The sequence below is a fragment of the Podarcis pityusensis genome (genome assembly GCF_964106645.2).
Source record: "Podarcis pityusensis genome assembly, chromosome: 14".
NCBI lineage: Eukaryota > Metazoa > Chordata > Lepidosauria > Squamata > Lacertidae > Podarcis > Podarcis pityusensis.
In genome coordinates this window covers 24804697-24826817 of record NC_138039.1, presented here as the reverse complement: position 1 = coordinate 24826817, position 22121 = coordinate 24804697, and the positions used below count along the sequence as shown (strand labels likewise).

General features: G+C 52.0%; 2 protein-coding genes across 3 annotated transcripts in view; one reads left to right on the top strand and one right to left on the bottom strand.

Annotated features, from left to right (window-relative positions):
- The first annotated feature begins 1371 nt into the window (after positions 1 to 1371).
- On the top strand, positions 1372 to 20891 carry LOC308463369 (uncharacterized protein). The gene is made up of 11 exons (XM_080981687.1): positions 1372 to 1697; positions 1802 to 2059; positions 6477 to 8753; positions 9848 to 9960; positions 10623 to 10681; positions 11259 to 11407; positions 11748 to 11913; positions 12019 to 12210; positions 15637 to 15867; positions 17747 to 17903; positions 18659 to 20891. The coding sequence occupies exons 1-11, from the start codon at positions 1622 to 1624 to the stop codon at positions 18731 to 18733; spliced, it is 3753 nt and encodes a 1250-aa protein (XP_080837813.1). The 5' UTR covers positions 1372 to 1621; the 3' UTR covers positions 18734 to 20891.
- The window catches only part of TNRC6A (trinucleotide repeat containing adaptor 6A), a 47231-nt gene continuing 44493 nt past the window's right edge, over positions 19384 to 22121 (bottom strand). For both annotated transcript variants that reach the window (XM_080981664.1, XM_080981665.1), the window contains one exon: positions 19384 to 21590. In XM_080981664.1, the coding sequence (XP_080837790.1) occupies positions 21209 to 21590 (382 nt within the window). In that variant the 3' untranslated portion in view covers positions 19384 to 21208. The remainder of the gene's footprint in view (positions 21591 to 22121) is intronic.

Genomic DNA, 22121 nt, shown 5'->3' with positions numbered 1-22121 from the left:
TGGTTCCAAGCATGTGTGTATTACGTGTCTCAGGGTTAGGGTTACAGCTACATTTCCTGTTCTCTTCCGCTTAAGGGGTGTGGTCCTTCTCCCTGCTTGCATCTGGGGAACTCCAGGAGTCTTTTGCCCAATTGTGGGGCTCGAACCCATGACCCTGTGATGAAGAGTCTAATGCTCTACTGACCAAACTATGTTAAAGACACCTATTGGCTGGTGAGCCAAGAGGTGGGAGGAGCTCTTGAGCTCAGGTCAGACAAGGGGAACCTTTTTCAGCCTGAGGCCTGCATTCGAGGGGCCACTTGCCAGAGGCAAAAGTAGGTGGAGCCATGAATGTGAATTCTCCCTTTTGTACAGCAGGCTGATTTCTACACACACCCCTCTCTATCCTCCATCCAGACTTTGTGTCCAGAGTTCAAGGACACATTCCAGCCAGGCAGAAAAACTCAAGGAATGTGCTAAGCTGAGCTGGTGAGGGGTGAAACTATGGCTCGGGGAGGGTCCTGTGAGCCTTTGGCCCAGAGGTCCCCACACCCATCCCTGGCTTAGATTCTCTGCAAAGGCCCTCTGGAGCCCCATGTATTCTGTGGCCAGTTCCTGCCTATTCAAGAGCTTTGCCTTGTTGGGACTTGCTCTGCTGTTGTGTTTGGAGCAGGGGCGTGAGGGTTTTGTGGCCCACCAGGAAGCCTTAGCTCCTATCTGCCCCAGCCATGATGGCCAATGGCCAGGGATAGTGGGAGTTGTGGGCCCCCAACAGGCAGGACCACACCGCACCCTTCCTTGAGCTAGCATGATGGGACATAGTGGTGGCCAACTGCTCAGCTACCAAGGCCTCTTGCTCCTGCTCTGCCAGGTGGAGGTGACTTCTTGGTTTCCAAGGAAGGGAGAGGGGTTGGGGTGGGCACACTTTTCCACTTGCTCCTCTGGACAACCACATAACAGTGATGGGCACCCTAATGCCAGAGCAACTAATGCTAATTTTCCCTCTTTACCGTAAGCTAGTTTCCCCACCTGCACCTCTGCAAACTAAGGCATTGGAGAGTTCAAGGACACATTTCAGCCAAGGAGGAAGGAGCATGGGGAGGGGGAGTGTTCCCTAGGGCCAGAGAGAGAAGCCTGATGTGCCACATTTGGCCACCAGTGCCTGAACTGTCCTTGCAGCTGGCCTGCTCGATGGAGGCTCCGAGAGGGCCAGGGAGTCCCTGGGATTGAAGTACCTAGCAGGGCGTCAGTCGAAGTCCCCGAGCGGCTGCCCCGGAGAGGGCAATCAAGAGACCCCCTCGGCTGCTCTCGGCCCCACACGCCCCTCCCTCGAGGGGGAGGCGTGGGGAGTCAGGGCACTCTGCAGATGTTCAGAGAGCAACTTTTCCTCCCCACGTGCCACCGCGGGCGTCCCGGAGTTGGGGGCAGGCGGGGACTTCCCGTCTCCAAGCCGGGGGGCTCCGCTTTCCGGGTCTGGGGCGGCGGCGGCTGCTGCTGCTGCTTCTCCGCCTCCTCCTTTTGTGCCCGCCGCGCGCTCGCTGGCTCGTGTCGCGCACGGGAGGTGGCGAGCAGGGCGGAGAGGGGGGGGCTCCGCTTCCTGGCAGCGACGGCGGCGCGCTTCGGAGGGAACCGGGCGCGCAGCATGGACCTCCACCGCCGCTGCTGCCGCCGCCTCCGCTGCTCTCTCGTGGCGCTCCTGGCCCTGCTGGCCGCCGCAGGTAAGGCGCGGGCGAGGGGCGCGCGGGGTGGGCCGGGCGCTCCGTCGGGCACCGCGGGGTACCGCGGGCTCCTCTCCTGCCCTCCTCTGTCTCTCTCCGCGCAGGGCGCTCCGGAGGCTGCGAGCGACGCCTGGACGCCTCGGCCGCCCCCGAGGGGCCCCCCTCCTCGGATCTCCTCCCCAGGCAGCCGCTCCCCGTCGAGGGGCAGGAGGCGCCGGCGGCGGCGGCCCTGCCAGACCCGCTGCAGGTGGACTTCGAGGGGGGCGGCCGGGAAGGCGGGCGGCAGCGTCGGCGGCCCCGCGGGGACCAGCAAGGCGCCGGTAGGACCCCTCAGCCTCGCCTCGCCATCACCCCCTCCTCCGGTAAGGACCTCTTCTCTTTTTGTTCCTTCCCTCGAGAGGGCTCCAGAAGGTCGCCCGGCTGGCCATCGGTCTCGCTGTCCTTGGCATCGGGGAAGACCCCGCCCCGTGGGGTACTGTCTGCCCGGGGTGGGCAAGGCTTAGGGCGCTCTCTGCACACGCTCAGAGACCCGCTTCTCTGGATGATGTTGCCAGCGCCCTCCAAAATCGGGCAACAGCCCTTCTTCGCCGGCTGAGGTGCTGGGCACCGCTGGGGACGCTGGAGCCGAAGGCCGCCCGCTGGGGGAGCCAAGTGGCCCCAGGCATGGGGCACCCCAACAAGGCGTCTCGCTCGCCCGAGGACCCCCCACACTCCCCCACTTGTTGCCTGTCTGGAACTGCCAGCAGCGGGTATCCCGTGTGGGTGGTGGAGATTTGGCAGGTCTGAACCTGGGGCTGGTGTGGGGAGGGTGAATTTGGGAGTCACTGGTGCTGCACCAATTTTCCCACCCCAATTTTGATCACTGAAGTGGCTTGTCTGTGCCCCCCCCCCCCCCAAGATGTGTCTGGACTCCATCTCCCATCATCATCCTAGACTTTTGGCTGTGCTGGTTTGGGGTGATGAGAGCTCAGCATCATCTGGGAGCCACAGGGTAGCCCCCCACCCCCCTCCTTCATGGAAGATACACCTGGTCTTCCAACAGGGAACATTTTTGCACACCCCCAGTCATTAATAAATTATTGCTCATCATTTAGGAAGATTTACATGCCACACTTAATTTTTTTTAAAAATAGCTAAACTGCTTACATAAGTATGATGGCCATGTGCAGTACTATAATTGTTTAGTGCATTCGAATGTTCTTGGGGCTTTTCATATTTTAATCTCGACAACAGCCTAGTAAGGTAGGACAGCAGCATCAGAGGCAGATTTAGGGGAATTCTAATCCCTGCGACGGGGTGAGCTCCCATTGCTTAGTCCCTGCTCCTGCCAACCTAGCAGTTTGAAAGCACATCAAAGTGCAAGTAGATAAATAGGTACCACTCCGGCGGGAAGGTAAATGGCGTTTCTGTGCGCTGCTCCGGTTTGCCAGAAGCGGCTTAGTCACGCTGGCCACATGACCCGGAAGCTGTACGCCGGCTCCCTCGGCCAATAAAGCGAGATGAGCACCGCAACCCCAGAGTCGGCCACGACTGGACCTAATGGTCAGGGGTCCCTTTACCCTTTACCTTTTACCACACTGTGTGCTGAGCTGAAAGGGCACCACAGGGGGTGCTGCAGCAATGACAAACAACGGAAGGCAGAAAGTAGAAGAGGGTGTCAAATTTTAAAAAGAAAATAAGAAAATAAAAAGAGCCTTCTGGATCAGGTCAGTGGCCCATCTAGTCCAGCATCCTGTTCTCATAGTGGCCTACCAGATGCCCCAGTGGGAAACGCATAGGCAAGACCCAAGCCCAAGAGTGCTCTTCCCTGCTCTGGTTTCCAGCAACTGATATTCAGAAGCACAGCAGCCTCCAGCTGTGGACAATGGAGTTCATAGCTTTAAAGCACCCGCAAGCACCATGCCCTTTAGATGGCCATGTGCATTCCTTCTGCTAAGTGGGGAGGGGCCCAGACCTCTGCTCCCAAGTCTTACCCCAAAGGATAATGCCCGGCTGTGAGGCCCCATGTTCTTCCTAATGTCTGCCATGTTTTGGGGGCTGGTTGTGGCTCCTTCATGGGGCAGGAAGGAGCACTCTGCACATGGCTCTTCTTTCTCCTCCCTTGCTGTGTTCCCAGTGGCGTAGCGTGGGGGGTGCAGGGGGGGCCGGCCGCACCAAGCGCAACATCTGGGGGGGCGCTCGCACTCGCAGCTCTCTGCCCCCTGCTAAAATCCACAGGTTAGGGGGCGCAAATTACTTGCCTTGCCCCGGGTGCTGACAACCCACGCTACGCCACTGTATGTTCCAGGAGGCGTCTGATCTGCAGGGTGCTGCTCTGTCTACAGGTATCTGCACCTTTGCCGCCGCCTGTCCCCTTGCTCGACTCCTATCTCCACTCCAGAAAGACATCGTCTCACCTTATAGTGCTGCGAGGATGTATCTGTGTGGGTGTGCAGTTAGCTGCAGGCAGGTCTTTTGGGGTTGGTGCTGGCTTTGTGCCAGAGCTGGGTATCTTTCTTAGAGCTGCATTCCTAGACTGAGTAGAATGGAAATATTACGCAAGAGGAAAAAAGCAACAGAACCACAGTAGGAAGCAGCTGCCTCTGTTGGATCCCAGCAGAATTGTTGGGGCTCCCATCCTTGGCTAACTTTCCTTCACAATCCCTAGATTAAATACGTCCATCTCATGCTTGCCTACCAACCCCAACAAAAACCTCTTGCTAGTGACCCAAACTCTCCTTTACCTTTGCTTAGGGTTTTCGTCGATGGAGGAACGAAGCTCTCGCCCTTGACACATGGTTGTGTTTAGAAGAAAGCAATGCCAGACAAATTCATAGCACACTTACGTGGTCAACAGGGATCTAGATGCTCATCTCTAGGTTGGGATGGGAGGAGGGCAGCGAGTTATGACTCTGTTCCTTTGGAAGAGTGTGGTTAGGTATATACCTTCCCCTCTATAAGACAAAGTGTGGGGAACATATTTGAGCCTGAGGGCCACATTGCCTTACGAGCTACCTTCTGGGGGCCACATGCCAGCTGTGGACAGAGTCGTGGGTAAAAGTGAGTGTGGCCAGAGGCAAAACAGCAGTTTCCACTGCCATTCTCCACTTTTCCACTTTCCAGCCACACAAAAGCACAGCTCTTGTCTTCCACCCAGGCAAGCAAAGTGACATCATTACACTTCAAGGGCACTTGAGGAGATGGCAAGGCAGGTGAGGGCCAGATAGTCATGGAGGGCCATATTCTGCCTCCCGTTTCCAGGACAAGAGATGCAGGGCTGATACAATGCCCCTCTTTGATCGTTCAACCTTAGGTGGAGAGCAGGAGTGCAAAGGCTTCAAGGTTTCACTCAACTCTTAATCAGCAAGGTAATGGGCGGCCTAGATTGGCCCGGTGGTCTGGCTGCCAGCTTAATATACCACAGGCTCTTACTGGCCTGGGCTTATCTCTCTCAGTCCATCTGTATGAGTGACATGCAGTGCTCTCAGGACAACCTGGCTGCTTAGAGGACGACGGGGGCCGGGGAAGGATTTTCCTTCCCCACTGGCAATCAGGCAAGAAGTAGTCATTGCAAGCCTATCAGAGACTGATAACTATGGGGTGCATGATGCTCTGCCTGAATCCAGATGTTTGCTATGATGGATGACATCACAGCTGTGTGTGTGTGGATGCAGGAAAGAGTAGTGGCACTTATCCTACAGTCGCTGATGCACACCCTTCCTCATTCCCTGGGGTCTCTGCCTTCTGCTCTGCCCCCACCCGTCAAGTCCTGTGTCTCGGATGTGTGGGTATGAATGCAGAGGATCCAGGAGTTCCTCGTACAAAACGTGGATCTCTTCCACAGCAGACACGGTGCCAGCCTCCTCCTCCGAACCAGCCGTGTCAGATAGCGGTCTGTGCCAGAGAAAGCTCGTTGCCTTGGCAACACGGAGAGAGTGATGCAGAATATCTGGGTGGGTTGTCTTGAGTGCCTGTTCTGGATTATTAGCTGGGCTTCTGTCGAATATACTGCCACTGAGACAGCAGCTCCAGAGCCATTCTTACCCAATAGCTACGCTGTGGCCCCTGGGAGGCTGGGGGGAGATTTCTGCCCCACCCCATGTTCTTGCATAAGGTTTTGATTCCCAACTTCATCTTGGGATTGAGAGCTGTGTAACTGCGGTCCGGATGTGTGTGTGGTGTCTATGCATGGTGCAGAAATCTGGTGAGAAGCAGGGCAGCTGCTCCACCCCCAAATCAGCAAAACCAGATCAAAAGCAAATCATTCTCCTTGTATGCTGCTTTTCCATGCTCAAAGCAGCTTACAACAAAGAAAAGATGAGAGCATTTCAAAGTGCAAAAAATAATTTCCTAATAACAACAAAACACCACAACAGTATAGAGAACACCAGACAAACAACAACAACAAAACACTTCAGTGCTATAAATATAGCAAGGTTGCATAAACAACTACATCCAGCATCCAATTGCAAAAATAACAAGGGAGCTTTACAGTTGCACCGAGAGAGCTCTGTGTTTAAATGCATTTTTGGAACAGGAGGTTTGGGGGCTTTGGCTTATTCACCCTCCCGGGGCTGCCAGCGTGTAGCATCAGCGCAACACCACTGCCTGGTACCTCCTTGCATCTGGTTGCTTTAACCTCCTTGCATCTGGTTGAACAAAGGGCACTTGCTGACATTTGCAGCTCAGATCCCGAAGATGCCTCCGCTTTTCTGCCTGTAGGGGTGGCAGTGAAGGTGGTGCTGCCCCTCGACTTCCCCCCAGGGAGCTCACTGCCTCTGCTTTCCCTCCACCCCACAGGGTCAGATTTCTCTGGGCTGCAGGACTCACTATCTGTAGGGCAAAGCACCAGTAAGACGCTGAAGACCCTCCTCCATGGCAGCGCTGAGCCCTCTGGCACCACCTGGCATCGTCCCTCATCCACTGATGCTACTGTCCCCACTGCCTCGCACCCAGACTTGCAGACTGGATCTGCTGTCCTTGATGCCAGCCAAGAAGAAACACCGAGGAGGCCAACGGAGGTGGAAGAAAGCAGAGCAGCAGCTGCCACTGGGAGAGGCACTCAGTTCCCCACTCAAGAGAACACATTGGGGGCTGGCAGGCTGCCCCACCCGAGTCCACCCCTCATCACAACCAAGCCTGTGACCTTCTCATCTGAGTCAGCGTTGCTTCCTGGGCCCATTTCCCCAAAGGATGCTGCAGGTCAAAATTCTTGGCCCTCTTCTCTTTCGGAAGAATCCTCCAGCCCTGGAGCTGGAGAGGAAGCCCCTGAGGTCTGGCAGTCCACCAGCCCCTCTCTGCTTCTGGCCTCCAAAGTGCAAGCTGCTACACAGACCCAGGCTGAGCCTCAGCACCCTTGGCCAGAGAGCCAGGGACCCCCAAGTGCTACGACAGGTGGGAATGAGACACGCAGCGTGGGACCTACAGATGACCTGAAGATGCCCACCAGAGCCGGCAGCCTGAGGCCCCAGGAGACCCAGTCACCCACTGCAGAGACTCAGGGGACCCTTCTTCTGGCTTCTACTCCACAGCCGGTTGCGGCTGATACTGGGGCAGCCCAGGAAGAGGATGTGGCAACCATCACAACACAAATATTACCACAGGGCTGGAGCACAGCCCCATCTGTGGTGGGTGCTGAGGGGCCAGAGGGCAGCACACCAGGTGTGGAGCCAGAAACCAGATCTCACGAGTCTTGGGGTGCTGTGGGACCCTCTGATCCTGGCTCCGCCCCTGCTCCACCCCCAACGCTGCTGAGATCCCGGGCAGGGTTGGGTCACACGATGGAGACGACCCAGGAAGCCATAAGCGCAGGCAGTTTTGTTCCCAGTGGAACAGCCCCGGTGCACAATTCCACAGAAGCCATGAGAGCAGCACAGCCTGTAGTGGATGCTCAGCCTACTTCTGCAGAATCCCCACATCGTACAGAGGTGGTTCCCCACTCATCCTCATCTTTCCACTTGGGGACAGCTTTGCCCCTGAGGTTGGCGGACTCTGCCACCCATCCTGCTTCTGCCAGCAACCTCCCTGTTGGGTCCACATTGCTCACCTCGTCTGTGGGCCCAGGTGGTGTCATGGAAGAACCACGAGCTTCCAGAGCAGGTGGGCATGCCAGCGCAGACGTGCCCATGTTTCAGAACTCCACAGACCCGCTCACGGCTGCAGAGACTGCCTCCAGTGGGGCTTCCACAGCCACAGAAGAGCCTGGATCTCAGAGCCCCTCGGAGCCTGGCAGTGCCTGGCCCATGAAAGGGGGCGATCCTGTACAGTCATCCTCACAGCCAAGGCAGCTGACACCCAAGGGGACTGCAGAAGAGGGCACCTCACCCACCATGGTCCCCACTCCAATGGAGGTCTCTGTCAATTACAGAGAAAGAACAGGGGTGCCTAGCGACGCCAGGGAGGGCCATCATAAAGCCACAACACGCCCCACCCAGCAGGCAACAAGAGAGGGGTCCCTTTGGCAAGCCACAGAGGCAGCAGAGCCCTTCACCAGCAGCAGCAGCAGCCTCTCAGGAAAGGGTGCCCCCGCTGGCTGGACTCCCAGCCCAACCAAGACCCCAGCAGGCTCTGAGGCTGCCTTGCTCACTCCAGAGGAAGATGATGTGAGCACAGCTCCTTCGCTGAATCCAGAGCTTCACTCCCAAGCAGCCAATTCCTCCAGTTTGGGCTTTGGAACAGCTGTGCCCACAAGCAAGATAGGAGACACTGGGACCATGCCCGTGACCCACCGGCTGTGGACCTCTCCAGGCAGGACAAGGAGCTGGGAATGGGGGAAGAGGCCCAGCGCCACAGCCGAAGGTGGCTCCATCAGGGAGATTGCCCGTTCTCCGCTTAGTCTGGAGGGCCTTGTCCGAACAACAGCCACTCCGACAGGGAGCAGTGGGCACACACAGCCGCCTTTGCCAGCTCCAGGACCAAAGAGCACTGCAAAGGAGGAACCTCTCGTTGCCAGCACCTGGCTCTCGCCAGCCACACCAGAGAAGTCCACAAAGCAACTGCAGCCGGCCGTGCCCAGGGAAGGCCGTCCTAGAGCCCACCAGGTCTTTGTGGCAGAGAATCAGCTGCCCCGCCTGAAAGGTCAGTGGGGCACCTCTCTCTGCAAACCGAGGGAGGGAAGCAGAGCTGAGCTGGGGGGCAAGGTTGGTGAGCTAGGAGGGGATTCTGTGGCAGGTGAGTTCCCTGTAAACTGAGGTTTAGTGGGGGCTGAAAAGGACTGTCTGTGAAGGTGGTGGACTCTCATTCATTGGAGGTTTCTAAGCAGAGGTTGGTTGGCCATCTGACGGGGATTTTTCTCTCTCTGATTCCTGCATTGCAGGGGCCTGGACTAGGTGGCCCCTGGGGTCCCTTCCTACACCTTTCTATGATTCTGTGGTGCCTGTTGGGCCTGGTAAGGCTGAAGGGAGAGAGGCCACTGATAGCTGGAGCTAACTGATTCTAGTTTCAACCCTTTCCTCTCCCCTGATGAGTTTTACAGAAGTGGGGAGGAGGAAGAGGACAGCCAGGGCTGCCCCCTGGATTGGTTGTTAAGTTAAAAGGCAGAAGGTGGGGACTGGCAAAGGATTTTCCCGAGGAAATCTGGGCGTACAGCAGCCGTACCCATTTGCCCTAATGGACCAGCCACCCCCAGGTAGAATTTAACACACAGGAGGCCTCACCACCTTGCTGGAACTAAGCTGGTCTGGGTCTGAAGGTAAAAACATAAGATGACTTCCTGGTCAGGCCAAACGGGACCCCACGGAGCACCATGTTCTGACAATGGCTGACCCAGTGCCCATTGTGGGAAACCCACAAGCATGGGCATAAAATGAAAACAAAACCTGTAAGAAATGCTCAGTTTCTACACCCATTCTTCTGGTCCAGCTACAGCTGTGGCCACTGGCCTCTTTGAAGCAAGTTTTCTGTTGCAAAGACCCCTACTCCTGGCTCTCCTCTGTGCTCCCTACACTTGTGGGGCAGGTGGATCCACCCTCACCAACCTTCCATGCTGTGGCAGCTGCCATCACTTGGGGCCCTGAAGGTGGTAATCGAATCGTAGATTCATACAGTTGGAAGGTACAAAGCAGGAATCACTACTAAAGAATCTCTTCTCTCTTTCTGTTCCTCTCTCCCTCCTTCCCTCACCCACAACCTTGGCCTGAGGTGGGTCCTATTTTCCTTCTCCCTTCCTGCAGCCACTCTCCTGCATATCCCTTGTGAGCTGGTCCTGGCCATGGAGTTTTCCAGAAGCTTCTGGAACCCCGACTCACTCGAGTACCAGGGCCTGGTGCTCAGCGTCAACGAAACGGTGGGTTAGCCATGTCTGCTTACCCAGGACTTGGGTGGGATTTTAACTGGGTTGCCCAAGGTCCTAGAGCCTAAAGGCCACATTCCCTGCTGGTCAACCTTCCCAGGGCCACATGGCCATGGGGGCGAGGCAGGACTAGAGGCAAAAGGTGGCGGGGCTGCAAATGGGAATCTGGCCTTTGAACAGTCGGCTAGTTTCTATGCACCCTTCCCTCTCATCTTCATCCAGGCAAGCAAGAGTCATGATTAGAGTACAAGGAAATCATTCCGCCCTGGCAGAAGCACTCAAGGAGGGTGTGAAGCATGGGCCAATGAGGGGTGTGGCCTGGGGAAAGTGGGTGGGGCCTCATGATAGTTCCAAGGGCCAGGTGAAGAGGACTGGAGGGCCACATTTCATCTCCAGACCTGAGGTTCTCCAGCCCCTCCTAGAGTTTATTATTTTGAACTGATGATGCTTCATTGTTTTAATGCCTGAGGGGTTTTTAAAATAAATTGTGTCTGTTTTGTTGCAGGTGTTATAATTTAATTGTATTTTATGCGTGATTTATTTCATGTTAGCAACCCCCCCGGGATCTGTTTTGGTGAAGGGTTGGAGATGGAAGCTCCATAAATCAATGACTAATTGATTTCCCTTCCTTCCCCTTCCCCTTTTCTCTCTCTAAGGTCACACCTCTCTTCGATTCTCTGCCGGGATTTCAGCGACTGGAAGTGAAGGCAATCCGGTATCTATCCATCCATCTATCCATCCATCCATCCACCCACCTCTCTCTCTGGGTTTTCTTGTCCGCCGTATCCCAGGGCTCAGGGAGGGCAAAATGACTGACACCACTGTGTAGCAGGTGAAAATGCAAAAGTTCAAAATCGTCCTGGGTGGCCCCTTGGAAGGCAGCAGCCATTAGGAAGGCCTTGATGACTCTGAGGAATCTCTGAGGGTGCAGGAGGTGGGCAGGGAAGAAGGCAACCTACTGGCCAGCTCCATCTGATGGCAGAGTTGGATCACCAGGAGAGGTTGGTTGCGGGAAGGTGTTTAAAAATGCGTGGAACTCAAGCAATTTCCTAAAGTATTTGGTGCATTCATGAGTCACATTTCCAAAACCTGTCCCTGCAAAATAATTTTGCTTATGGGTGATGACTGGGCCCTGAAACTTCTTGTGTTAGAAATGGCAGTATGTGTGTGTATCTCAGGACTCAGATGGGGCTGCCCCTTCTGCCACCTTCTGTGTATTACATGGGACTCAGATGGTCCTTGGGATACCCTTCCACCTCTGCAATTCTACCATTCTCTTATTCTCTCTGCAGGCCCGGGAGTGTGGTGGTGGCATTTGATGCCCTCTTCCTGGTAGCGGCTCCTGGCTTGTGGGCTGCCCTGAATCGCTCATCCCTCTCGGAGCGCTTGCGGCCGGGGCTCTGGGTTGGCAATGCCCGGGTGCTGCAGAGCACGACGTTGGGTAAGCTTTTGCCCATTTCCCAACCCAGCCGACATCAGTTGCCCAGGAGATGCTGCTGGGGACAGAACCTGTGCACCTGCAAAGCAGCGGCTCTCCCACTGAGCAATGGCCCCCTCCCCACAAGTTTCTAGTCCTCAAGACTTTAAACAAAGTGGCTGCTTTCCATAGACACATCAGAAGCTGCCTTTCGCCAGTGGGCCCACCTAGGTCTATGCTGACTGGCAGCAGCTTTCCAGGGTTCTTGGGCGGAGTCTCTCCCAGCCCTACCTGGTGACAGAAACTGGGGCCTTCTGCATGCCAAGCAGGGGCTCTGCCTCTGAGCTGTTGCCTGTTCCTACAGAGCGGCACCTGGACCTCTGCTCCGTGCTCTTTGCCTGCCAAGCCGGCTACGAGTGCGTCTCCACCGGGGAAGACGGGAGTGCCGTCTGTACCTCCGCATGCCACCGCGACTACTGCAAGAACGAGGGCATCTGCACACATGCTGTCAACCACACACCTGTCTGCCAGTGAGTGTCACAGCGCAAAGGCCTTGCGCCCGGTCCCTCTGCCCCTGCACACACGTCTCTGCCTTCAAGGCCTCTATCTGATGCTTTCCCCCTTGCATTCCCCAGGTGTCCCGTGGGCAGCGACTTCTGGTTCCTGGGGGTGCGCTGCGATTACAAGGTGACCCAGCAGGGCTTGCTGGGGGTGGCCTGCGGCCTCTTGCTGAGCCTGGTGGTGGTCGGAGCTGCCATTGCCGGCCTGGTGATCCGCCGGGTTCGCATGCTGCTGCTGGAGGCCAGAGCGGATCAGACCAAGAGCAGGTGAGACCCTGCCCCTTCTCCTCCCTTCCTGGACTCCATGGAGGTGGAAGGAAGGGAGAGAAACTGGGGCACTGCTCCCATTGGTTTCCTGCCTTCCCTGCCAGTTTAATCCATGCACTGGCTACCTTGGACAGGGCTGGTTTAAACGTGGAGCAAAATAAGTACAAGCTTAGGGCATCAAGGGAAGGGGGTTAGGGTTAGACATTTTCCATGGCTGGATTTTTGACAATAAACGGTCACAAATTGCTCAGCTGAGCATTCGTTTTCTCAGTTGAAGTACAGTGGATCCTCGGGTTACGTTACCTTCGGGTAACGTAACTTTTTTGGGTTGTGAAAGCAGCAAACCTGGACATGTATACTTCCGGGTTTCGCTGCATGCGCAGAAGCGCTCTATTGCGCCACGTGCGTGTGCAGAAGCAGCGCCTCATGTTGCAGACTTTTCGGGGTACGTACGGACCGCCAGAATGAATTAAGTCCAGAGGGTCCAGAGGGTCCACTTATTAAAAATCCCAAAAGAACAACTATGCAACAAGGCAGGCTTGATGTCTTATCTCTACTAAGTACAGAAGTGGATGCGTTAAGGTAAGATTAGTTTTGAAGATCCGATCCACGACTTTGCAATTAGAAAAAGTAGGAGAAAACTTTTCAGCTATAAAGTACACAAAGATAAACATTATTTTCCATCCTTATTGTAGGTTTTCTTTCATTTCAATAAATAAAATTTTATTTTATGGTTTGTTATTGTTTATATTTTGAATTGAATTTTGTATTTTGAATCGGATATATATAGGGTCACCCAAATCTTGTTAGGTGGTTAGGGCATCTAAAGGTCTTAATCTGGCCTTGACCTTGGAAGGGGAAGGACTTTCCTTCATCAAATGTTTTTAAGCTGAGGTTGGCCTGTCTGGGCTACTTTAGCTGTGATTCCTGCATGGGAGGGGGGTTGAGCTAGATGACCTTTAGAGGTCCCTTCCAGCTCTGCAATTCTATGATGTCTTCCCCCCTGTTCATGACATTCCTCATTAGCCTCTTCTCTTAGAAAGGGCACCCACAGGGGCGGTTTGCAGTGCTGAGTCTCTGCTGCTTCCCTTTCTCTGGGCCTTGTTGGGCTCACAGGGGCTGTTCACTTATTGCTCTTTCCTTATTATTATTTATTAGATTTGTATACCACCCTTCACCCATAGATCTCTTGTCTTTTCCCATCTAGTGTGGGGCTGCGGGTGGGTGGGAAATGGGATGGGGGCTGCTAGGCTGAGCTGAGGGATCTATTTCCTCCCGCCAGGCCTGCTTTCAAGGGAAAAGCAAACAGCCAGCAGCTTCTGGCTGAACTCCAAGGGAAATCCGGGGGTGGGGTGGGAGGGGGTAGAGAGTGTGTAACTGAGCTTTGTGTTGAGAGAGAGACGGGGGCGGGGGGATTCATTTCAGCCTGAGCTCTTTAGCACTCCAGGCTTGAATCTCTGGCTACAGGCTCTGAGCATATGCAGAGTGTAATCCCCTTTCTAGGCTCTGAGCATATGCAGAGTGCAATCTCACTCCTAGAATGAAAAGATTGGGCAGAAGTTCTCACTGTGGGCATCTTGCCTAGCCCCCATAAACATCCTCTCAACCACTTTGACCTGCAGAACTGGCACTGATACAGGTGTCACACAATACCTGTTCCACATTTGTAAGAAATAGATATTTTAGTGTGGCGGCACCTATGGTCTGAAACTCCCAGACTCTTGACATCAGGCAGGGACCTTCATTGTACAGTGGTACCTCGGGTTAAGTACTTAATTCGTTCCGGAGGTCTGTTCTTAACCTGAAACTGTCCTTAACCTGAGGTACCACTTTAGCTAATGGGGCCTCCCATTGCTGCCGTGCTGCCAGAGCACGATTTCTGTTCTTATCCTGAAGCAAAGTTCTTAACCTGAGGTAATATTTCTGGGTTAGCGGAGTCTGTAACCTGAAGCGTATGTAACCTGAAGCATATGTAACCCGAGGTACCACTGTACTCTTTTCTGTGCCTGCTGCTAGAAACATTTTTGTTTAGACAACCCTGCTCAGGCTTTTAGAATGATGGTGCGTATATCGGCCATTTTAATTTTTTTGAATGTTTTAATTTCTTTTACTAATAATTTCTTTTTCTAAATTGCTATGAGGTTTCCTACCATCCACCAGCATATAATTTTTATTTTTTTAAAAAAATGATATTTATTGAAAATTTTTTAGAATTACAAAAGAGAACAAAGCAGAAAAAGAGAAAGAAAAAACAAAGAAAAAACAAACCACATCAAACAATACAAATTCAAAAAACAAAAATACACCACAAACACTCAAAAACAAATCCATCATTCTCAAATCCTCAACTGTCATTACCTTCTTTCTTTGACCTCCTCCTCCTCCCTTTTTTTTGTATCCTAGTTGTTAATTGTCGCAGCAAATCCTTTCCATATTTCATAATATTCTGTCATTACATTACCTTAATCTATTTTAATCTTATCTTACTATAAAGAACCTTAAAGCTTAAAACTTAAATCTTATTTTTACCAACTTCTCATAACCATAATATTCTTACATAATTCTTTAAACATTTTTGCTAAAGCCAAGTAATTTCGTTCCAACATTTTTCTAACATTCATCAATTTTATAAAACAATCCTAGTAGTAAAAAAAAGAAATAAAAACAATCCAATCTTCATCCAGCGTCCCTTCCTCCTGGTCCCGGGTTTTGTCAGTCCTTATTATCCCATCGATCTAGCGCATTAACCTGGTAACCTTGTATCCGAGGCCCTTAAGTCTCTTCCATGTCCCTTCCGCGGCTCTTCTTCATATTTATAACTGTATTTTCCTTTGTCTCCTGCTCCTTTCACTCGTGGGAACTCCAGCTTAACAATGTTTTTGACCCTTCTCGACAAATCAGCCCCTTTTCCATAGTCCACACTAAACTCCATGTGGTATTTAAGAACATGTTTCAAAATCCCTCCAAAATTAAGAGCCCCCACAACCCCAAACATCTCACGGCCCATTGCCAGACTTGAAAAGTCCAAACTTCCCTGCATAGGGGGGTCTATCCAACCCCCCATTTCCAAACCAAACCAAACTTTATCTTTCCAAATCTGGCTTTTTCCAAGTTCATTTGTCAAATCCAAAAGCTCATGTTCCTGCTGGGCCACAGCTCCCTCCATCTTTGGCGCCCAAGATTCAGCAACATCCTCTTCCCTCATCAGCATATAATTTTTAATTACCAAGGACTTCCCAACAACATGCTACTTCAGCATGTTTTGTTTTTGCTTTTTAAAATAATTGTATTTGCAGTATTAGGATTTTAGATTGGTTTCCATTACATGGGGGGGGGGGGTTGGACTAGATGACCCTCGGGGATCCCATCTCTACGATTCTATGACTCATAGCAACATAAGGGATCATAAACTCTTGACCCCTCCAGCTACCGCCGCTTCTGCCGCCTTGACGATGTCTCGGCCCACTACTGGTCGGAGCCTTGGCTGGCCTCAGCAGTCTCCCTGGACAACCCAGCCTTCAGCAACTCGGAAGAACTGCTGCACTTGCAGATCCTGGACACAGCCTGCTGCAGCTGCCAGGACGACTGCATGGGCCCCGATGGCTACTGCAAGCAGCCGCAGGATGCCCCCTGCATCGGGGCCGCAGGCCGGCCGAGGTAACAGTCACTGCAGCCATGGTGGGTGGTGTAAGGGGTGGAGCACGAAGGGTTCTGGTGAAAAGGGGTTCAAGGACTGCAGCTGTAATGGCACAGGGGCATACAGTGTTTAGTTTCAAGTTTCTCAGTGATGGGACACCTGCTTGGCATGCAGAACATCCCAGGGTCATTCCCCAGCGGCATCTGCAGGTAGGGTTGGGAGAGACCGTACACACCTTTCTTCTGGATGCTCCTCGCCTTTGTGCAAAGGTGGGGGTGGGTGGGGGACACTTGCAACAGGAAAATAAAGATCTACTTTGCTTTGACTGGTTCCTACCTCCACCCATTCTTCTCTGACCGATAATGGACTCTGAATCCCTTGATGGAGAGTTGGGCTGTAAAAGCAAACGCCCATTTTTTAAATATATCAGCTTGAAACCCCAAAGAGCCGCTCTCAAGTCAGTGAAGGAGACTGTAGGTGGGCCAGCGGTCTGACCAGATCAAGACAACTTCTTCTGTGTTTGGCAATTGTAAATTCATCCTCCTGTTTTTTAAAAGATGAGCTGCACAAACCACCTTCATTTGCCCTCTGTACATATAGACTAGCATATGCAAAGGGCTTCCATTGCTTAGCGACTTCCCACCCCCCAGCAAGCAAATCATGCTTGATCCCCAGCAGCAGGCAACAGCCCAGCAGGGTGGAGAGCAGGCTGGGCAGGGAGGTGGGAACTCCCCAAGGAAAGGACAGGCTGAGCCCAGAGGACTGACCTTCAATTGTCACAGCTAACCTCCTGGCTGGCCTGAGGCCAAGCAGCTGGCATAAACTTTCCACTTATGCTGGTTTGTTTGGTGCTAAAGGGAAAAAACCTCCCCAAACATAAAGGCCTCTAACAGTGCCATGGAAAGAGGAACTCAGGAAAAGTTTGATAACCGGCGGCAGAAATGCAGAGATAAGCCCCCACACTGCAGCCTTGTGCTCTAATTTCTTGGCTGCTTTTCCCAAGGCAGCATCTGACTTTCAATTTCCTCCCTTCGGCTTGCTCTCCCCAGGTCCTCCTCCTCCTCCCTCAAATCTTGGAATAGGATTGATCTAACCATGGATCTTCCTTCTGCTGGATGGGGGTAGATGCTTGGTGGGATCCTGGCTTGGTGGCCAGGAGAAGAGGTTTTAACCATTCGGGGTCAAAGTAACATGCTCAACTATCCCATCGATCAGAGTTGGGTAGATGCCTGAAGCCCAATATTTTATTACTGCTAAGAAGTGGAGAAGGGTTTAAAGATAAGCCCAGCTGCTGGATGAGGCCAAAGGGGTGCCACCAGGGGCCCATCCCTTCCAGCATCCTGTTCTCACAGTGGCCAACCAGATGCCCCAATGGGAAATCCATTAAGCAGGACCCCAGCACAAGAGCCCCCTCCCCTCTTGTGGTTTCCAACAACTGGTATTCATTATTCAGAAGCAGGCCACCTCGAATATCCTTCCTGAGAATATGCCATGGCAGTAGTTCCTATCAACAGAGACACTGGGCTGCATCCAATAGTTGCAGCACAACTACTTCTGCTACTTCCCCTTTTCCAAAAAGCTCTGGTGAATCCTGGAGCGGTCAGAAAGCTGGTGGAAGGACCGCATTGGCATTTTGACAAAATCTACAACTCTTTCTCCCTGAACCACCACCGTAGTTGATCCTGGTGTGCTTTATATCACTTTTAAAGCAGGATGTGGCAAAATGCTGGCCTTACTTTCATTCCTCGGGGAAAGTCATGGGCTTCCAAGGAAGAGAGTTGGGTGTTCCACATTTTAATGTGTGTTTCCTTGCATCTAATGCCCCAGTACAGTCTAGCATGTGTAGATACGGCTTCCTCCCATTTTGCATCTTGGACATCTTCCTTCCAATCTTTTTAGCGCTCATTACAACCATTGGGACGTGAGCTCCAACAGCATGAACGACCCTATGATAGACTCCGGGAAGGCCAGTGAAGTCTCCGTCTCCAGCTGGCCCATGGAACCTATTCAGTGGAGCCCTTGCCCTGCTCTGCACAACCCCTCCAGGGAGCAAGTGGTGAGTGAGGCCCAGGCACACTTCCCTGGGCTGTGGGTCTCTAGTTTGGAGAGGTGGCGCTTTGGCACGGAAGCGCACAGGGTAGTTTGGCACAGAACTCTGATAAAACACAACTATTCATTTCCATATTGCAAAACAAAACAAAAAAACCTTATTTGCATGTTATGATGAATCTCCAAGGGGGCCAGTGGGTATAAGATACAAATTTGCTCATGTAACTTGATTATGGTGGAGACTACGAGAAGAGACTTTTGCTCAAGGTCAGTTTGGCGACAACCAGTAAGTTGTCTGGCTGCTCACCCATAAAGTAAGTGTCCTACATTGTGGCATCTGCTCACTGACCCTAGAAAACGAGAATGGGCCTTCTCGGTAGTGGCTCCCCATCTGTGGAATGCTTGCCTGGCGCCTTCATTATACACCTTTAGGCGCCAGGCGAAAACGGTCCTTTTTAACCAGGCCTTTGATCTGATTTACATCCTATGCCCTTTTAAAATGTGCTTTTTTTGGAGGGGGGATATTGTGTTGTTGTTTTTATTTTTATTATGTATTTTGTGGTTTTAGATCTTGATTTTATTCTGTGAAACACCCTGAGACACCCCCCCTCAAGGTGTAAGGTGGTATATAAATTCAATAAATAATAACAGAAATCAGCAGGAAGGGGAGAGAGGGGTTGGGCCCTTTCAGCCAAATTAGCCCCCTGCGGCATTCCCAGTACAAAACAATCCCTGGAGCCCCACTCTCTCTCCTTTCCACAGCACAAAGCCCAGAGGCCTCACTCTTACTGCGAGGGAATGGAGCTGGTCAACCTGGAGAGAAGCTGGACAGCCTGAATCCTTCCAGTCAGACACAGGACGTGTCAACATGCTCAAAACCAACCTTTTAATTTCTACCTGACCAGCTCAGAGATTGAGGTGGCTTTGAACCCTGCGAACAGTGCAAGCCCATCAAGGCAGGTGGCTGATGTCAGTTTTCAATGCAAAGGCTTGAGGAGGCTCAACCGTCAAGCAAACTAGCCTTATTGGTTTGGTGTTGGAATTTTTATTTTTATTTTTACGAGTAGTTACTCTTGGGAGGAACAGCACAGCACTGGAATCCAACACTGGGACAAGTCTGAGCAGTTAGTTCCTATTTGGAGACAGGAATCTCCTTGACAGAAAAAGCTGGACAAGTAACTGGATTAAAGGGCGAGGAGGAAGAGCAGTTACTGTTTCGTTTTGTGCAAGTCGCTGTAATGGAAGTATTAAACGCCAGAGTTTAAAAAAACAAACCAAAACCCAGCATTTTTTCCCCACACGCTCCTCAATTTCCAAGTGACCTGTCAAGGTGGGAGCTGGCCCTAAAAGGAAACACACAAATACTAAACCCTTGTTAACCTAGCATAATCTAGCAAATGTGCCTGTGCACCAATAGCAGAGGGTCCGGGGGGGGGAGGGGGGAGGGAAGAGACACAGACAGACAATACAAATCACGAATGAGACCGTTCCATGGTAAGCAGCCAAAAAATGTCATGATTTATTAATATCTGGAGAAACTTCATAATTAGAACACAACCCAAACTGTACATTTTACAATCACACTCTATTTGTAAACAGTTAAAAAGCCACTGGCGACTTTTGCATCTTCAGACACAACAGTTAGAATCAAGGCAATGAAATGAGAGCGTCTTTCAGCACAGTTAAAAAAATTGGTTTCTTTTCTTTTTTTTATCCTTGTTTAGTCTTTCATCCTCCAACTAAACAAGCTTCAGGTAATAACACCATTTGTGGCAAAAGAGAAGATGATTTTAACACTTTCACAAGAAAAGTATTTGCAGGAACTTTTAAAACATTTAAAATTTATACAACAAAATTCTGTAAGCCCAAGTTCTTGGTTACAGTCTGCATAGTTACTTCAGCTTTAAGGTTAAACACTGAACACAGTCACGAGAGCAGGAAGAAGGGCCACACCAAAGGGGGGGGGGAGGGGGAGGAGGAAAGGAACAAGGGGGCCGGCTTTACAAAAATTGGGGGGAAACTAGAGATTAAGAGCCAAGCACCCCTCTCCCACCCCGCACTATTAAAAAGACAGCATTGGAAAGCACAGAATGTCGAACTCCAGCGATTTGAAGCAATTTTTGGCAGAAGAAGGTTTACAGAGCAAGTAGTAATCAGTGCTAAAAGTTATTTTCCTATAAGAAACTACAAGGAGTTTTACGTAGGGACCTTGGTTTTTCCTGAGAGCCATGCTCTTAGATTTAGGAGGTGGGAATAGAAAAAACACAAATGGAACATGGCCAAACACTGCTCGTTATTCCCAGAGATAGAAAGCATCTTTTAACATCCACAATTTTTTTTTGTTTTTAAAAAATATTTAAGTGATGGTCGAGTAAACATTGTTTCTCAAAAGAAAAAGAAAAAAAAAGGAAAATAAAAGATTTCTGTAAACAAGGCAGCACCCCAACACAGGAGCCCCCCCAAAATAAAACAAAAACAAAAATACCAAACGCCTATTGAAAGTGCAGGACCCCCTGCCCAGACAAGCAGGCCGGGTTGCCAGTCATAGCTGTGCATGCAGTTTCAGAAACTGCAGAGCTCCATTCTTTAGTTTAATTCCACATGAACAAACAGGTGCAAGGCTTTTCCGCTCGGCATCCTAGGTACCAGTCTCATCATTCGATTGTTGGGCGCTGGAGGGCCGCCACGTGGCGGCTAGGTGGGCAGGCAGGCGTCAAGGCATAGTGGGGCACAGCCTGGTCCAAAGCAAGGAGCATCCTTCTGTCTGTCCTCCAGGAAGCGCCACCCGTGAGCTGCTGCTGCTGCTGCCCCCACCTTGACGATTGTGGGGCAGGGAGAAGGACAGAGTCTGTGCAAAGCCTAAGAAAGCTCAAACTCCATCATCAGCAAGTTGCAAAAATAGTAAGAATGATGATGACAATGATGATGAATCCACAAAGCAAAAAATAAAAATAAAAAAATAAAATAAAAAAGCGATGGAACACATGAAAAGCAAGCTGATTCTACGTAGTTTTGTTTTTTCTTTAAACTATGTATAGCACTATATCCTGGAAGTGTAAAATCTATAACTTTTTTCACATTATAATTATTGGCCTGCACGATTCAAGTATTCAAACTGGGATGTTTTGGGCTAAAACAAAGGGGGCGGGGAAGAGGGGAGGAAATGTGCGCACGAAGTAACCGTTTCCACAGGTGACCCCTGGAGGCTGCAAGTGGGGAGGGCGGGTTGGCGGGGAGGGATGGGGGGGAGGGAGTCCAAATTTAGTGCTGCTTTGAGGTCACAGTTTTGTTCACTGAAAGAAGAAGAGGTGGCTACATGGACTCCCCTCCGGCCCCCAGGTGGTCAACGGAGAGGAAAGCATTGAGGGGGGACGGGCTGCTCAGCCCTCCCCTGGTGTCGTTGCTGCCCAGGGAACCCCAGAGGCTTGTGGAATAGTTAGGGCTCCCCCAGAGGGATGTGCCGTGGAGGTCTCCGCTGCCCGTTCCTGAAAGCCCAGCACCATTCCAGTGGCTGTTTAGGTCGTTGCGGTTGGAAAATGCGTGGGAGCCATCGAGGCGCCCCAGGCGGGTCTGACTTGTGCCCAGAGACTGCCAGGCAGGGGAGGGGGAGAGAGACTGGCCTTGTGCAAAGAAGCGGCTGATCTCCTCTTCACTGGCAAAATCAGCAAGGATCGTAGTGTTCCCGAGGACACACCTGTCCGGAAAGAGGCCCAGAAATGGGTTGAGGCGGGCACAAGCCCTCGAAAGCAGGCAGCATCTTCTCTTCCCCGACCCATCCTCCGCTACTCCAGCCCACCTGCCTTCCTCGCGCACAGAGATTGCAGCATGCATCCCTGTCCCCACTATTCAGGCTCTGGCCTGCGCCAGTTAGGCCCTTCTGAGGCAGGAGAGTGGTAGAATACCTCCTCTGCATGCAGAAGGCCCCTGGTTCAAACACTGCCCCCCATGTCATCTGCAGGTAGGGCTGGGGAAAGACCCCCTTGCCTGAAACCCCAGAGAACCCCTGCTAGTCAGAGTAGACCGTACAGAGCTAGATGGAACCAAGGGTCTGACTCAGTATAAGGCAGCTTCCAGTTAAGACCAGCCCTTCATTCAGAAACATGAGTACTAGCATCTTATTTTTCAGGGGAAGCAGAGTAGCTCAGGGGCAGGGCAGAAGGTCCCAGGTTCATCCCCCCAGGTCATTTCTAGGGCAAGCTGGGGGGGGGGAAAGACTCCCTTGCCT

Coding starts and splice junctions, on each gene's coding strand:
- LOC308463369 (XM_080981687.1), top strand. CDS start 1,622: ATGGACCTCCACCGCCGCTGCTGCCGCCGCCTCCGCTGCTCTCTCGTG. Junction 11,408..11,747: donor GCTGCAGAGCACGACGTTGG/GTAAGCTTTTGC, acceptor CTGTTCCTACAG/AGCGGCACCTGGACCTCTGC. Junction 11,914..12,018: donor AACCACACACCTGTCTGCCA/GTGAGTGTCACA, acceptor TGCATTCCCCAG/GTGTCCCGTGGGCAGCGACT.